The following is a 17,500-nucleotide window of genomic DNA, read 5'->3' as shown; positions in this document are numbered from 1 at the left end:
CCTCCCTTCTAGCTGATGTCTCTCTGTACCTCTTGATCATCTTTACACCTTGACCAAACCAGCTCTGCGCGTGCCAACGTGTGCAGGTTGATTTTGTCTGTCCCCACCAGACGAGATCAGGACACGCAGGTTAATTAAAATACCAAAATCAACTGTGAACCAACTATATTAATGGAAACACTGCTGTTGCTAGCTAATTTGTCCTGGGAGATAAACATCGGGTTGTTATTTTAACTGAATTGCATATGGTCCATTTTTTTCCCTGGATCTTTGTCGAATTGTGTGTTTCTCTACTCTGACGATTAATTCCCAGATAAAAGGGGAAACCTTGTTAGTTTTTAGTTAGTTATCTTTGATGAATCTCTCCTCTCATCTTTCAATCACCCACATGGGTTAGTATGCTTGTGAAAACCAATGAGTAGAAGAGAGAGGCGGAACCTGAATCGTTTCCAGCTTCTCAAATTGAGCCAAGTTCTATTTTAGCAGCTGGATAAGCAGACGCTCGTTCACGTGCAGTTTGGATGAAATTATAAGAATAACATATGTGTAACCGTAACCTTAGCAAGCAGTTGCTTATCAACAGCTAGTTTGTTGATAGTATGACATGATAGTAGAGCATCTACAGATGCTATCCAAACTATCCAATTAAAGTGTGACCATTTATTTTGCAACACTCACGAACGCAGTGTGGACGATCTAGTCAGGGTGTTAGTGGGAGGGGGGATTGGTGTATGGTAGGCCTGAACCCACAACTGAATACTTCGGGTGCCAAAACCATAGCCCGAGTGGTGACAAGGAAATCAATGGTCCATAAGAGAAACCATGTTTTGGCTTAGCATTTCACCACCACTATTCACATTGTCTGTCCTTACAGATGTAGGATCTTAATTTGATCACCCTGTTGCAAGAGAACTTTCCTGCAATGCAGGACATTTTAAACTTGTAGTGTATTTGTGGTTTAAAAAGGCTTCTGAAGTTTGTAATTTATACTTAGAAATGTCAGACTTGTTTTTCCCTTACGAAAAATGTAATCAACCCCTACAAAAATGTATGTTAATTTTAATCCACATAATAATTCACATTTCCTGTGGCTGCAGGATTATTTTCCTGCTGTAGAAAACTGTCTCAAATGAAGATCCTACACCTGTATATAGCATCCCCTAAAGCACTTTGTGTGGTCCCACTTTCTTCAGAGAATAAAAAGACGTATAAAAAAGGAACACGTAACAGTTGATATGTTGCATCATAACTAGTGTAGAACTATATAAGTACAAACCACTGAGAACAGCTAGGTAGGGAGAGGAAACAGAGTCAAACTTTTTTCAGATTATTTACACTTTTCAGATCTATCATTATTTTCAGCTAGCACCGTTTGTACACAAATACAGGAGAAATGTTTCAGATTTCGAAGTGTTCGCAAGGCACTTGTCTCTCTCACACATGGTTGGTTTTCTTTCCTTTCTGTCATTCTTTTCTCTTTGTTTCCCTACGTGACTAATAGCCGTCCGTCAGCCAGGCCTTATTCAAAGCAAGCAAAACTTTATTTACAAACTCCAACAACTCCTCTGTAAAAGTGATGTTCCTGTCCGGTGGGAGATATACTCCTTCTTTAAAACACTCTCCTCCTCCTCCTCCTTTTCTTCCTCCTCCTCTTCTCCCTCTCTCGCTCCCTTGCCCGCTGCTTAAAAAAATATTCCTCTTTAGACTCCGTCTGCCTCTGCACCTCCTCAGGGAAATCCCTCCCTCTGCTCCATCCCTCTCTCTTCCTGCTGTGTTGTCTCCACTTCCCATGAGTCCTAAGAGTCCTAGAGGAGGTGTGGTCCGCCTGTCCGGTCTTTGTTCTACCTGCGTCGGCAGGTGACGTCGAAGCAGGTGACCATCATGAGGTGAGCCTTGCAGAAGTTGACCCTGGTCTCCAGTCTGTCTGTCATCACCTCTAGAGCCTCCAGGTACTCCAGAGAGTCCACCTCAAACGTCTGCTGCAGGTCAACTATGGAGATGGGACAGAGAGACAGACATTATGTTACAGCCATGCTACAGGGACAGAGAGACTGAAATATGTTACAACCAGGGGCAGAGACAGGGACAGAGACACTGAAATATGTTACAACCAGGGACAGAGAGACTGAAATATGTTACAACCAGGGACAGAGAGACTGAAATATGTTACAACCAGGGACAGAGACAGGGACAGAGAGACTGAAATATGTTACAACCAGGGACAGAGAGACTGAAATATGTTACAACCAGGGACAGAGAGACTGAAATATGTTACAACCAGGGACAGAGAGACTGAAATATGTTATAACCAGGGACAGAGACAGGGACAGAGAGACTGAAATATGTTACAACCAGGGACAGAGACAGAGAGACTGAAATATGTTACAACCAGGGACAGAGACAGGGACAGAGAGACTGAAATATGTTACAACCAGGGACAGAGACAGGGACAGAGAGACTGAAATATGTTACAACCAGGGGCAGAGACAGGGACAGAGAGACTGAAATATGTTACAACCAGGGACAGAGACAGAGAGACTGAAATATGTTACAACCAGGGACAGGGACAGTGACAGAGAGACTGAAATATGTTACAACCAGGGGCAGAGACAGGGACAGAGACACTGAAATATGTTACAACCAGGGACAGAGACAGGGACAGACAGACTGAAATATGTTACAACCAGGGACAGAGACAGGGACAGAGGCACTGAAATATGTTACAACCAGGGACAGAGACAGGGACAGACAGACTGAAATATGTTACAACCAGGGACAGAAAGACTGAAATATGTTACAACCAGGGACAGAGAGACTGAAATATGTTACAACCAGGGACAGAGACAGGGACAGAGAGACTGAAATATGTTACAACCAGGGACAGAGAGACTGAAATATGTTACAACCAGGGACAGAGAGACTGAAATATGTTACAACCAGGGACAGAGAGACTGAAATATGTTATAACCAGGGACAGAGACAGGGACAGAGAGACTGAAATATGTTACAACCAGGGACAGAGACAGGGACAGAGAGACTGAAATACGTTACAACCAGGGACAGAGACAGAGAGACTGAAATATGTTACAACCAGGGACAGAGACAGGGACAGAGAGACTGAAATATGTTACAACCAGGGACAGAGACAGGGACAGAGAGACTGAAATATGTTACAACCAGGGGCAGAGACAGGGACAGAGAGACTGAAATATGTTACAACCAGGGACAGAGAGACTGAAATATGTTACAACCAGGGACAGGGACAGTGACAGAGAGACTGAAATATGTTACAACCAGGGACAGAGACAGAGAGACTGAAATATGTTACAACCAGGGACAGAGACAGGGACAGAGAGACTGAAATATGTTACAACCAGGGACAGAGACAGGGAGACTGAAATATGTTACAACCAGGGACAGAGACAGAGAGACTGAAATATGTTACAACCAGGGACAGAGACAGGCCATATCATTACAATAGGTAGAATACACATTTCTAGAAGAGATGTTCTACAGTGGGGGGACAGGGGGACACACAGGTGTTAATGATAGGTGTAGCAGGTAGAGAAACACTGAGCTCTCTAACATTTATCAGAAGGATTACTGTAGGTGTCAAGGCTATGACACACTTACATTCAGTGGTCCATTTCTCTGGCTCCAGCATCAGGTGCTGCTTGGTCTGCTCCAGCTCTTTCTTCAGCCAGTCGTACTTGGCCCGGACCTCGGAGATCCGCTGCTGCCTGTTTTCCAAGATCTTCAGCTTAGCACTGAAATAAACCACCTCCTGATGGAGAGGCAGGGAAGAGAGGGGGATGGAGGGAGGGAGAGGTGGGAAGAGAGAGGTGGGGGGAGAGAGAGAGGGGGATGGAGGGAGGGAGAGGTGGGAAGAGAGAGGTGGGGGGAGAGAGAGAGGGGGATGGAGGGAGGGAGAGGTGGGAAGAGAGCGGTGGGGGGAGAGAGAGAGGGGGGTGGAGGGAGGGAGAGGTGGGAAGAGAGAGAGGGGGATACAAAGAAATGACGGGAGGGAGAGGTGGGAAGAGAGAGGTGGGGGAGAGAGAGGGGGATACAAAGAAATGAGGGGAAGGAGAGGTGGGAAGAGAGAGGTGGGGGGAGAGAGAGAGGGGGATACAAAGAAATGAGGGGAGGGAGAGGTGGGAAGAGAGAGAAAGAGAGAGAGAGGTGGGGAGAGAGAGGAGGATACAAAGAAATGAGGGGAGGGAAAGGTGGGGGGAGAGAGAGAGGGATACAAATAAATTAGGGGAGGGAGAGGGGAGAGAGAGAGAAAGAGGTGGGGGAGAGAGAGAGAGATAAATAGAGAGAGAGGTGGGGAGAGAGAGCGAGAGAGAGAGAGGTGGGGAGAGAGAGATGGAGAGAGAGAGAGGTGGGGAGAGAGAGAGGTGGGGAGAGAGAGAGGTGGGGAGAGAGAGAGCGAGAGAGAGGTTGGGAGAGAGAGAGAGAAAGATGTGGGGAGAGAGAGAGAAAGAGGTGGGGAGAGAGAGAGAGAGAGAGAGAGAGAGAGAGAGAGAGAGAGAGTGGGGAGAGAGAGAGAGAGAGAGAGAGAGAGAGGTGGGGAGAGAGAGAGAGAGAGAGAGAGAGCGAGAGAGAGAGGTGGGGAGAGAGAGAGAGAGAGAGAGAGAGAGAGAGAGAGAGAGAGAGAGGGAGAGAGAGAGAGAGAGAGAGAGGGAGAGAGAGAGAGGTAGGGAGAGAGAGAGAGAGAGAGGGAGTTGGTGGATCAGGACTTCAGCCAGACTGTAGGTCTGGGAAGCTACTCATTAGACAGAGAACAGAGAGAGTTATGAGGTGAGGAGTACCATGTTGGCCAGGTATAGTACTGGAAATGCCAAGTACATAAGTCACTCCTTAAAACAATAACTCTTAAATATACTACTAGGAAACTAACAGCATTAAGAGGGTTATGTTGTTCAACTTCATGTGTTTGGAACTAAATGTCCTGGTTACATTTTCTCTTCCAATATTTAGCAGATTTTCGTTCCCTCCACTACCATCTCTCACCATCCCTCTCTCCCTCCCTCCCTCCCTCCCTCCCTGCCCTCCACCTCTCTATCTTTCACCCTAATCCCTTTCTCTCTCCCTCTCCTCCACCACTCTCTCACCATCCTTCATCTCCCTCCACCTAATCTCATTCCCAGATGCTTCTGCACAAATGCGCAAAGAGTCTGGTGGACCAACCCGTTAAACTTGGCCTTCATTAGCCATTGAATACAGAGAGGGAATTTCCCGAAAACCAATAGAATTGGCTTAATCGGTTGAATCTACCAACCAATCATGTCCCACCTTCCTCCCTAACCCTCCCCTGTACGCTAGCACACCACAAGCACAGAGCCATGCCTCGCACTCGTGTGATTCGCTAAAATGAAATGACAAATAATTTACTCAGTAGGTCACTCCCATATAATTCTATGGTCACTCCCACTACGACCAATTCAGTGGTTGATATCCCAGGCTTTATATGCTCTATAGCCTGGGGACGAGGTTACCCCTCCGTCCTTTCCTCTCTATCACCTTGTGTCCTCTCTCACTCCTCCACCTCTCTCTCCCGACCTCTCCTCCACCTCTCTCTCCCTCCCTCTCCTCCACCTCTCTCTCTCTCCCTCTCCTCTCCCTCTCACCCTCTCCTCCACCTCTCCCTCCCTCTCCTCCACCTCTCCCTCCCTCTCCTCCACCTCTCCCTCCCTCTCCTCCACCTCTCTCTCCCTCTCCTCCACCTCTCTCTCCCTCTCCTCCACCTCTCTCTCCCTCCCTCTCCTCCACCTCCCTCTCCCTCTCCTCCACCTCCCTCTCCCTCTCCTCCACCTCTCTCTCCCTCTCCTCCACCTCTCTCTCCCTCCTCCCTCCCTCCCTCTCCTCCACCTCTCTCTCCCTCCCTCCCTCTCCCTCCACCTCCCTCTCTCCCTCTCCTCCACCTCTCTCTCGCTCCCTCTCCCTCCACCTCTCTCTCCCTCCCTCTCCTCCACCTCCCTCTCCCCCTCTCCTCCACCTCCCTCTCTCCTCCACCTCCCTCTCTCCCTCTCCTCCCTCTCTCCCTCTCCTCCACCTCCCTCTCCTCCACCTCCCTCTCCTCCACCTCTCTCTCCCTCTCCTCCACCTCTCCCTCCCTCTCTCCCCCACCTCTCTCCCTCTCTCCCCCTCTCCCTCTCTCCATCTCCTCCACCTCTCTCTCCCTCTCCTCCACCTCTCTCTCTCCCCTCTCCTCCACCTCTCTCTCTCCCTCTCCTCCACCTCTCTCTCTCTCCCTCTCCTCCACCTCGCTCTCTCTCCCTCTCCTCCACCTCGCTCTCTCTCCCTCTCCTCCACCTCTCTCTCTCTCCCTCTCCTCCACCTCTCTCTCCCTCTCCTCCACCTCTCTCCCCCTCCACCTCTCTCCCCCTCCTCCACCTCTCTCCCCCTCTCCTCCACCTCTCTCTCCACCTCTCTCCCTCTTCTCCACCTCTCCCTCCATCTCTCTCTCCATCTCCATCTCTCTCCCTCCACCTCTTCCATCTCCATCTCACTCCATCTCCCTCCCTCTCCCTCATCTCTCTCCATCTCCCTCCATCTCCATCTCTCTCTCTCCATCTCCCTCCATCTCCCACCATCTCCCTCCATCTCTCCCACCATCTCCCTCCATCTCTCCCACCATCTCTCTCTCTCCATCTCCCTCCATCTCTCCCTCCCTCCATCTCTCCCACCATCTCCCTCTCCCTCCATCTCTCTCTCCATCTCTCACCTTGTTGCCTTTCTCTCTCCTCTGCATGCGCTCCACGTCGTCTATCTCGTAGACCTTTATTTCGAAAGGTTCTGAGGTTCCCCTGGGGGCGGGGCGTAGCGGCCCGTCTACCCAGCGTACACCTGGGCTGATGGCAGGCTTCCTGACCGGAGAGGACGAGTCCGGGGTCAGGCTGGGAATCAGACGACGACGCTGGGTACCTGGACACACACACACACAAGAAGCATTCATCAGAACTTGTAGATTTGAGTAGATTTCGTCTCTTATCACCAACAGGACACATCTCTACATTGTGACTGGGTCAGAACACCAGCATACTGACAGCATACTGGCAACTACACTAATCCAGTACTCATCATGAGTTCCAGAGGGAGAGCCGGGAGGAGAGGGGAGTTGAGAGCAGAGGAGAGGAGAGAACAAAATGAATGGTTCTGAGCGAAGATGGGGAGAGCAGAAGAGAGGAGAGAGAACAGTAGAGAAGAAAAGAGAGAGGAGTAGACAAGAGGAGAAAAGAGAAAGAGGGGGAGAGAGGAGTAGACAAGAGGAGGAAAGAGAAAGAGAGGAGAGAGAGAGAGAGAGAGAGAGAGAGAGAGAGAGAGAGAGAGAGTAGTGGACAAGAGGAGAAAGGAGAAAGAGAGGGGGAGAGAGGAGTAGACAAGAGGAGAAAAGAGAAAGAGGGGGAGAGAGAGGAGTAGACAAGAGAAGAAGAGAGAAAGAGAGGGGGAGAGAGAGAGTAGACAAGAGGAGAAAAGAGAAAGAGAGGGGGAGAGAGAGGAGTAGACAAGAGGAGAAAAGAGAAAGAGGGGAGAGAGAAACAGAGAAAGAGTGGGGAGAGGAGTAGACAAGAGGAGAAAAGAGAAAGAGAGGGGGAGAGAGAGGAGTAGACAAGAGGAGAAAAGAGAAAGAGGGGGAGAGAGAAACAGAGAAAGAGTGGGGAGAGGAGTAGACAAGAGGAGAAAAGAGAAAGAGAGGGGGAGAGAGAGGAGTAGACAAGAGGAGAAAAGAGAAAGAGGGGGAGAGAGAGTAGACAAGAGGAGAAAAGAGAAAGAGAGGGGGAGAGAGAGGAGTAGACAAGAGGAGAAAAGAGAAAGAGGGGGAGAGAGAGTAGACAAGAGGAGAACAGAGAAAGAGGGGGAGAGAGAGGAGTAGACAAGAGGAGAACAGAGAAAGAGAGGGGGAGAGAGAGGAGTAGACAAGAGGAGAACAGAGAAAGAGGGGAGAGAGAGGAGTGCATTTTGTCAGTCCCTCTTATCCGACCACTGTGCTGGAATGTACATGTCTCACAGGTTATAGAAAGGTCAGACAGATCTGCCCTGACTCACCACGAGTCACCCATTTGTACCTTATTACTGTCTACTGCAGCAGGGCACAATGGAGAGAGAGAAAGAGAAACACCAAATAATACATGCAAAGCAGAACCACCTAAAAGGAAGTGATTCCCAAACCTTCCATAACAAAGACATCACCTACAGAGAAATTAACCTGGAGAAGAGCCGGTCCTCTTCAAGCTGGTCCTGGGGCTTTGTACACAAACAGACCCACAGAACCCCGGGACAGCAACACAATTAGACCCAACCAAATCATGAGAAAACATAAAGATAATTACTTGACACATTGGAGAAAAAAAAAGTAAACTGAGCAAACTAGAATGCTATTTGGCCCTAAACAGAGAGTACACAGTGGCAGAATACCTGACTACTATGACTGAACCAAAATTAAGGAAATCTTTGACTATGTACAGACTCAGTGAGCATAGCTTTGCTATTGAGAAACGCTGCCACATGTAGACCTGGCTCTCAAGAGAAGACAGGCTATGTGCACACTGCCCACAAAATGAGGTGGAAACTGAGCTACACTTCCTAACCTCCTGCCAAATGTATGACCATATTTGAGACACATATTTCCCTCAGATTACACAGACCTACAACGAATTCCAAAATAAATCTCATATTGATAAACTCCCATATATATTAGGTGAAATACCACAGTGTGCATTCACAGCAGCAAGATGTGTGACCTGTTGCCACAAGAAAAGGTCAACCAGTGAAGAACAAACACCATAATAAATACAACCCATATTTACAGTGCATTCAGAAAGTATTCAGCCCCCTTTTCCACATGTTGTTACGTTACAGCCTTATTCTAAAATGGATTACATTTATTTACACACAACACCCCATAATGACAAAGCCAAAACAGGTTTTTACAATTTTGGTACATAAGTATTCAGACCCTTTGCTATGAGACTTGAAACTGAGCTCAGGTGCATCCTGTTTCCATTAATATTCCATGAGATGTTTCTAAAACTTGACTGGAGTCCACCTGTGGTAAATTCAATTGATTGGACATGATTTGGAAAGGCACACACCATTGAATGTCCCCAAGACTCTTCCTAGAGCTGGCCGCCCAGTCAGGGAGGTGACCAAGAACCCGATGGTCACTCTGACAGAGGTCCAGAGTTCCTCTGTGGAGATGGGAGAACCTTCCAGAAGGACAACCATATCTTCAGCACTCCACCAATCAGGCCTTTATGGTAGAGTGGCCAGACGGAAGCCACTCCTCAGTAAAATGCACGACAGTCCACTTGGAGTTTGTCAAAAGCCACCTAATGGACTCTCAGACCATGAGAAACAAAATTCTCTAGTCTGATGAAACCAAGATTGAACTCTTTGGCCTGAATGCCAAGCGTCACGTCTGGAGGAAACCTGGCACCTACGGTGAAGCATGGTGGTGGCAGTATCATGCTGTGGAGATGCTTTCAGCGGGAGACTAGTCAGGATTGAGAGAAAGATGAACAGAGCAAAGTATAGAAAGATCCTTGATGAAAACCTGCTACAGAGCACTCAGGATCTCAGACTGGGGCGAATGTTCACCTTCCAACAGGACAACAACCCTAAGCACAAAGCCAAGCCAACGCACGAGTGGCTTCGGGACAAGTCTCTGAATGTCCTTGAGTGGCCCAGTCAGAGCCCAGACTTGAACCTGATTGAACATCTCTGGAGAGACCTGAAAATAGCTGTGCAGCGACACTCCCCATCCAACCTGACAGAGCTTGAGAGGATCTGCAGAGAAGAATGGAAGAAACTCCCCAAATACAGGTGTGCCAAGCTTGTAGCGTCATACCCAAGAAGACTCGAGGCTGTAATCGCTGCCAAAGGTGCTTCAACAAAGTACTGAGTAAAGGGTCTGAATACTTATGTAAATGTGATTTCTTTTTTTTTATCAGTTTGCAAAAATGTAAAAAAAAAAAAACTGTTTTTGCGTTGTCATTATGGGGTTTTGTGTGTAGATTGATGAAGAAAAAAACGATTTAATCAAATTTAGAAAAAAACTAACATAACAAAATGTGGAAAAAGTCAAGGGGTCTGAATACTTTGCAGTGTATGTTTTTTATTTTCTCCTTTTGTACTTTAACTATTTGCACATTGTTACAATACTGTATGTAGCCATAATATGATAATATGATTTGTTGGTATTTTATATTAGGTGTTGCGATAGCAGCAGCTACTCTTCCTGGGGTCCACAATGAACATGAAACATGACATAATACAGAAATTAATAGAACAGCTCAAGGACAGAACTACATACATTTTTAAAAAGGCACATGTAGCCTACATATCAATACATACACACAAACTATCTAGGTCAAATAGGGGAGAGGTGTTGTGTCGTGAGGTGTTGCTTTATCTGTTTTTTAAAACCAATATGAGAACCGAGTTCCATGCAATAATGGCTCTATATAATACTGTTTCTCCTCAACGCTTAGCCAAGAGAGACTGGCATGCACAGTACTTATATCAGCCCTCTGATTACAATGAAGAGCAAGACGTGCCACTCTGTTCTGGGCCAGCTGCAGCTTAACTAGGTCTTTCTTCGCAGCATTCGACCACACGAATGGACAATAATCAAGATAAGACTAAATTAGAGCCTGCAGGACTTGCTTTTTTGGAGTGTGGCGTCAATTATATGGCTGAAAAGCAATAACACATACACTACCGTTCAAAAAGTTTGGGGTCGCTTAGAAATGTCCTTGTTTTTTAAATAAAAGCACATTTTTTGTCCATTAAAATAACATCAAATTGATCGGAAACACAGTGTAGACATTGTTAATGTTGTAAATGACTATTGTAGCTGGAAATGGCTGATTTTGAATGGAATATCTACATAGGCGTACAGAGGCGCATTATCAGCAACCATCACTCCTGTGTTCCAATGGCACGATGTGTTAGCTAATCCAAGTTTATCATTTTAAAAGGCTAATTGATCACTAGAAAACCCTTTTGCAATTATTTTAGCGCAGCTGAAAACTGCTATGCTAATTAAAGAATCAATAAAACTGGCCTTCTTTAGACTAGTTGAGTATCTGGAACATCAACATTTGTGGGTTTGATTACAGGCTCAAAATGGCCAGAAACAAAGACCTTTCTTCTGAAACTCATCAGTCTATTCTTGTTCTGAGAAATGAAGGCTATTCCATGCGAGAAATTGCCAAGAAACTGAAGATCTCGTACAACGCTGTGTACTACTCCCTTCACAGAACAGCGCAAACTGGCTCTAACCAGAATAGAAAGAGGAATGGGAGGCCCGGTGCACAACTGAGCAAGAGGACAAGTACATTAGAGTGTCTAGTTTGAGAAACAGACACCTCACAAGTCCTCAACTGGCAGCTTCATTAAATAGTACCCACAAAACACCAGTCTCAACATCAACAGTGAAGAGGCGACTCCGGGATGCTGGCCTTCTAGGCAGAGTTGCAAAGAAAAAGCCATATCTCAGACTGGCCAATAAAAATAAAAGATTAAGATGGGCAAAAGAAGACAGACACTGGATAGAGGAACTCTGCCTAGAAGGCCAGCATCCTGGAGTCGCCTCTTCACTGTTGACGTTGAGACTGGTGTTTTGCGGGTACTACTAATGAAGCAGCCAGTTGAGAAGTTGTGAGGCGTGTGTTTTTCATCTGATTCGATGAAAGATGGAGTTGAATGTCTTTCCCCACTAATTTTATTTACTACAACGTTTTTTCCATCATTCTTTATATCATTGATCTTGGCTTCATAATACAGTTTCTTCTTCTTTTTGTTGAGTTTAGTCACATAATCTCTCAATTTGCAGTAAGTCAACCAGTCAGATGTGCAGCCAGACTTATTAGCCACAACCTTTAGTCCCATCTCTTTCAACCATGCAGTTGTTCAATTCCTCATCAATCCATGGAGCCTTAACAGTTCTAACAGTCAGTTTCTTAACAGGTGTTAAGAAATTGAAAATGTTCATCAATAATTGGAAGAAACAATTTATTAAATTCAGTGCAGCGTCTGGATGATCCTTATTAATGACATCAGACCAACAAATATTTGTAACATCATCCACGTAAGAGTCACAGAAAAATATTTTGTTTGATCTCTTATATAACATTTTAGGCCCAGCTTTTGGAACTTTGGCTTTCCTGGATATAGCCACTATATTGTGATCACTGCATCCAATGGGTACGGATACAGCTTTAGAACAAAGTTCTACAGTGTTAGTAAAAATGTGATCAATACATGTGGATGATCTTGTTCCTGTAGTGTTTGTAAACACCCTGGTAGGTTGCTTAAAAACCTGAACCAGATTACAGGCACTGGTTACAGTGAGAAGCTTCCTCTTGAGCAGACAGATTGATGAAAACCAGTCAATATTCAGTTCCCCAAGAAAGTAGACCTCTCTGTTTACATCACATACACTATCAAGCATTTCACACATATTATTTAGATACTGACTGTTAGCACATGGTGGCCTATAGCAACACCCCAAAAGAAAAGGCTTTAGATGAGCCAAGTGAACCTGCAACCACAACACTTCAATAACACTTGACATAACATCTTCTATAAGCATTACAGGGATATGGCTCTGAATATATACAGCAACACCTCCCCCATAAGCATTTCTGTCTCTTCTATAGATGTTATATCCTTGTATTGCTACTGCTGTATTCATTTGGCTAACATACATTTTATCTGATGTTAGCAAGTTATTGATTTCATGAACCTTATTTATAAGGTTACATATATTAATATGGGCCATTTTCAGCCCTTTCCTGGGTAGCTTATCAGAGATAGACATAATATGCAAAAGAGCAAACAAACAAAAAACACATTCAGCAGTCCATTAATGAATTGTTGTGTATATGTGTGTGTGGGTGCACTGCAGGGTTGAAGCTACAAACCCATAGGCTTGGCTCTCTCATCCCTTCCAGGCTTCTGGGAGGGAGGGTAGACAATGAGCCTGTCATAGCAGATGTAAACAATGTCCCCACGCTCTCTGGCAACTTTCATGGCTGGGATCAGTTCTTTCATCTTCTGGTGCACATCTTCAGGATAGTCCTGGTTGAAGAAGATATTCATTCCTCTCAAGTTCTTGGTTCTTTCCAGAACAGCTACCATGTCCTTGAACCTCAGGAACTTGACCACTATGGGCCTGGGCCTGTCACCTGGGCCGGTGGTGGGTCTTCCAGTTCTGTGGGCGCGCTCTACCTCAATCTTCCTGTGGTCGATCTTCAACTTCTCCGAGATCATTTCCCTCACCTGAGACTCAGTCCAGGTCTCATGTGGAGATTCTGCAATTCCGTCCACAACCATGTTGTTCCGCCTTGCTTGTTCCTCGAGATAATTAGATTTCTCTGTCATTGTTATCATGGATTCAGATACAGAACTGATGTTCTCTCTCAATAACTTACAGATTGCTGTCATCTTGCTGTTTTCCTATTTAAACTCATCGAGCTGACCCTGGGAGAACTGAAAACTGTTCTTCAGGTCCTGGACCTCTCTGGTCAGGTTGTCCATTCTTTTATTAGTTGACTCCACCAGTATTTGGTCAAAACACTTGAAGCTATTTTCTTGTTGTTGTAACAACTGCTTATATAACCATTTTTGTTCATTTAAAAGATTCTTCACCTGTGATAGAGAGACACCACTGTCCTCAACGGTACTCCCACCGGCTTTGGTCTTTGTCATGGTAGCAACATAGGTTATGCTGTTACTCCTCGCAGCTCCAGACAGGGTAGGTCGCAGGGAAGATTAAAAACAACAACAAACAGCAGGGATCTAGACTACCATAAACCCAGGACAATCCGCGGTCCCAGCCACAATGGCTAACCACGTCGCAGGCTGCGTTCAAGCCCTCAAGAAAACCCTGCTAGCTTGAAAGGCAGCTCGCTAGCAGCTAGGCTAGATGCTACGATAAATAGCTCCTCAGACACGGCTTTGGTCAGCAGGATCACTGGACAGAGAGTAGCAGTCCCAGCAACTGATGCAACTGCGTCGCGGGATCCAAACTCAAAAGTTAGCTACTAAGAAACTTTTCAAAACACTTTGAAAAGAACAAACTTTCCAAAACAACAAACTGAGCCCTTCCTCGTTCCGCGTTTGAAATGTCTTTATTCCTTTGGAACTTTGTGATGTTTACTGTTAATTTTTATTATTGTAGGGGATGTCAAGGGGGCCTACCCTAGAAGGGGAGGAGGGTAAGGGAGGGGAGGAAGGGAGAAGTAGAGGAAGGGAGAGGCAGAGGAAGGGAGAAGTAGAGGAAGGAAGAGGCAGAGGAAGGGAGAAGTAGAGGAAGGGAGAGGCAGAGGAAGGGAGAGAGAGGACGGGAGAGAGAGGACGGGAGAGAGGAAGGAAGGGAGAGGGGGGAAGGAGGAAGGAAGGGAGAGGGAGGAAGGGAGAGAGAGGAAGGGAGAGAGAGAGAAGGAGAGGGAGGAAGGAAGAGAAAGGGAGGAAGGAAGGGGGAGAAAGGAGAGGGAGGAAGGAAGAGGGTACATTGGTTTCCTGGGTCCACCCACCATGGAACCTTGCCGTCTGTCTGCCCAAAAAGACCACTCTCACTACCAACCTCTCAGGAGAGAGGGAGGGATGAGGTGATGAAGAGAGGTGAAACTGAATATTGTTATTTTTTTCTATTCAAGACAGAGTATGCACTGGAGGTTGAGTATGTGAATGCTAGCTATGTTACTAGGGTTAGTGTTAGTTTAACCATTTGTTGAACATCTATGAACCATCTGTAATGGGACTGACCAAATAAAGTGTTAACCGTTAAATGAAGTAAAAAATACATTTTCAGTGGTGTATATAAATGGAACAGGAAAAACCAAAGGAAAGGAAGCCCTATGAGCAGAAGATAGAACTGGGAAGCAGTATTAAAGGAGCTGACCTGTGCTGCTGTTCTTCTTCTTGTTGTTCTTGAGGCTGCGGCGGCTGCTGCTGGTGGCTGAGCTGTGTTCGCTCAGAGAGTCCTGGGCAGAGGAGGTGCTTCCTGTGGCCTCGCTGTCCCTCAACATGCTCTCGTAGCCACTGCTGCCCCCACTGTGGTAGAACAGAGCCGTCTTCCCCATGGCCGGGGGCAGCTCCCCACTCAGAACACTGCTGTTGTCACTGGCATGACCGCTGCTGCAGCGATGCGGCCGCCTGGGCGCTGTGATCTTACTGTAGGGAGACGGGAGGGTGTGGACTACCAAGGGTCTCTCCTCTCCCTGTGCCCCGACACCACCTCCACCCCCTCCAGCACCCCTCTCCTCCCCAGCCTCGGAGCCTCCTCCTCGGTTGTGACCAGCGGATCGAGAGCCTCCGCTGCCCTGGAGCAGCTCGGAGATGCGTCCGTTGACAGCTCTCAGAGGCAGCTTCGCGGCCAGGCCTCCCCCTCGGTTGCGACTCAGAGACTGGGTGGACCAGGAGCCAGAGCTGGGTGCCTGGTTCTGTCCCTGACACTGGGTGGAGGTCTGACCCTGGGGCTTGCCGTTGGGAGGCAGACTGGAGCTGCGGTTGACAGACTGGGGCAGAGACTTGGTGGAGAAGCTGAGTGTCTTGGTGCTGGAGGCCGACAGGCTCCGGGTCTTAGGGCTGGCCATCAGGAGCTTGCTGACCGCTGAGATCTTGGACTGGCTCGACTTGGGTGACTGGGGAGCGCTGCCAGGGCTGTTACCGGAACCGTTTCCTTTAGGGGAGGAGGATGACAATGAGCTGCCACGGGTGAGGCTGCGTCCGGTACGGGGCATGGTGCAGTCCCCCCTCCCCCCTCCGGCTGCCACCTTCCAGCCCAGGGAGCTGAAGGCCTCCCCCCTCTCCAAAGAGAGGCAGTCGTAGTGGGGGCCATGAGAGCTGTGACCTCCATGGGACCGACCCAGAGAGTTGGTTCTGTTAGCCAGTTGCTCTAGTTTAGCACTGAATAACCTGCTGCTCTCCACATTGCACCCCTTCTGTTTCCCTCCACCTCCTCCAAGCACACCCAGGTCCTCCGGGGTACTCCTCAAGAAGGAGAGGCCATGGCTGGCTGCGTGCATGGGGCTGAGGGGGCCTCCTGCCCTGTTCTTCTGGTCCAGACTGGACTTGCGTACTGGTGGCAGCGGTGGGATACCTTTCTGGCGGGAAAATAGGCCATGTTTCCCGGAATACCCCCTTCGGTCCAGGGTCGCCCTGGGACTACAGGGGGTGGAGGAGGTGACCCCCAGGCCTCGGTACTCCCCCCCTCCTCCGTTAGCGTCGTAGCGGATTGGGTCCTCATCCAGGCCGTCGTGGCGGTTGAGCCGGTGCCAGCCACGGGGCAGACTGGCAGTGCGCAGGATGTCGGCAGAGTAGACAGGAGTCACCAGACACTCCCCAGAACTGACCAGCACCATCTCAGAGCCGTCCACTACCCTCTTACAGGAGTCTGGAGAGGAGATGGCCTCCCCGCTGCTGGAGCTGTGACGGTCCCCTCCATAGCCACTGTCCACCCTGCTGGCCCTATCGCCCTGGGGCCAGGCCTGGCTGCTCTTAGCTGGGTCTGTCTTGACTGGTGGATCCACCACCCACTTCTCTGGCTTCACCTCACACACCAGCTCCTTGGGCCTCACGTCCACCCCGTCTCTCTTCATCCAGGGGTCATCGAAGCGGAGCTCGCTGGACATGGAGGCCAGGACCAGGGCAGTCTTGGCTGGGTCCTTGGGCAGCAGGTGAGTCTTGGTAATGGAGGAGAGTATGACCATGGGTTTGACGGCCACACAGGGGTGGACTGTAATGTTGGTCTTGAAGGGGAGGAAGTTGCTGGAGGCCCCCAGGGTCTGCATGTCGGAGAGGGAGATGGTGGTCTTACCCAGGGAGGGAGGCAGTCTCTTCAGCCTCTCTTTAGTCTCTCTCCCTTTTACATCTCCAGACAATGCTACTTCACTCTCAGGAGTCGTCCTTCCTCCATAACCCAGGCATGCCTCGTCCTGCTCCTTTGCCCCACAGAGGGGGACCTGTGTGGGGTCTGGTTCGGCCAGAGCCTCCCCGTGTCCATGGGACTGGCTGAAGCTGTGCAGAGACTGATCTCCGTCGCTAACAACACTCAGGTCACTTAGCCACGATGAGATGGATGACCGTCGGCTAGGCACCGCCGCCATCGCCTCTCCTTCCACATGAAGCTTTGCCATGCTGACCTCCGCCATGGCGATCACTCCGGCGACGGAGGCGGTTGTCATGGGGATCACCCCGGTGGACGTAGCAACGACAGTAGTGTTGTTTCCATAGCGCTCCAGGTCCTCGCTGATGCTGCTGTTGATGGAGATAGGGCGGGACCCCGAGTCCATGGCAGTGACGGAACAGTCGCTGCTGAAGCTAATGATGCTGCTGGGACGGCCGCCACTCTCCAGCAGGCCCCGGACCTCCAGCCCCTCCTTACACCCCAGGGTGAACACCAGCTCGTCTTCCCCCAGAGAGCTAGGGTCGGCTGGGATGGAGGAGTGGTTGGGGGCTGGAGCTTGGGCTATGGGAGGTAGTCGAGAGA

The 17,500-nt window shown here is 48.5% G+C and overlaps 1 protein-coding gene across 2 annotated transcripts in view; it reads right to left on the bottom strand.

Moving 5' to 3' along the window:
- Positions 1–1,043: 1,043 nt before the first annotated feature.
- LOC106569018 (kinesin-like protein KIF26B) overlaps positions 1,044–17,500 on the bottom strand; it is a 194,873-nt gene continuing 178,416 nt past the window's right edge. For both annotated transcript variants that reach the window (XM_045714734.2, XM_045714742.2), the window contains 4 exons: positions 14,912–17,479; positions 6,728–6,927; positions 3,634–3,784; positions 1,044–1,990 (listed from right to left, as the gene is read on the bottom strand). In XM_045714734.2, the coding sequence (XP_045570690.1) occupies positions 1,842–1,990; positions 3,634–3,784; positions 6,728–6,927; positions 14,912–17,479 (3,068 nt within the window). In that variant the 3' untranslated portion in view covers positions 1,044–1,841. The remainder of the gene's footprint in view (positions 1,991–3,633; positions 3,785–6,727; positions 6,928–14,911; positions 17,480–17,500) is intronic.

This window comes from Salmo salar, chromosome 01, assembly GCF_965601325.2.
Source record: "Salmo salar chromosome 01, fSalSal1, whole genome shotgun sequence".
Taxonomy (NCBI): domain Eukaryota; kingdom Metazoa; phylum Chordata; class Actinopteri; order Salmoniformes; family Salmonidae; genus Salmo; species Salmo salar.
The sequence above is the reverse complement of the archived record's forward strand: the minus strand, read 5'-3'. Positions and strand labels throughout refer to the sequence as shown.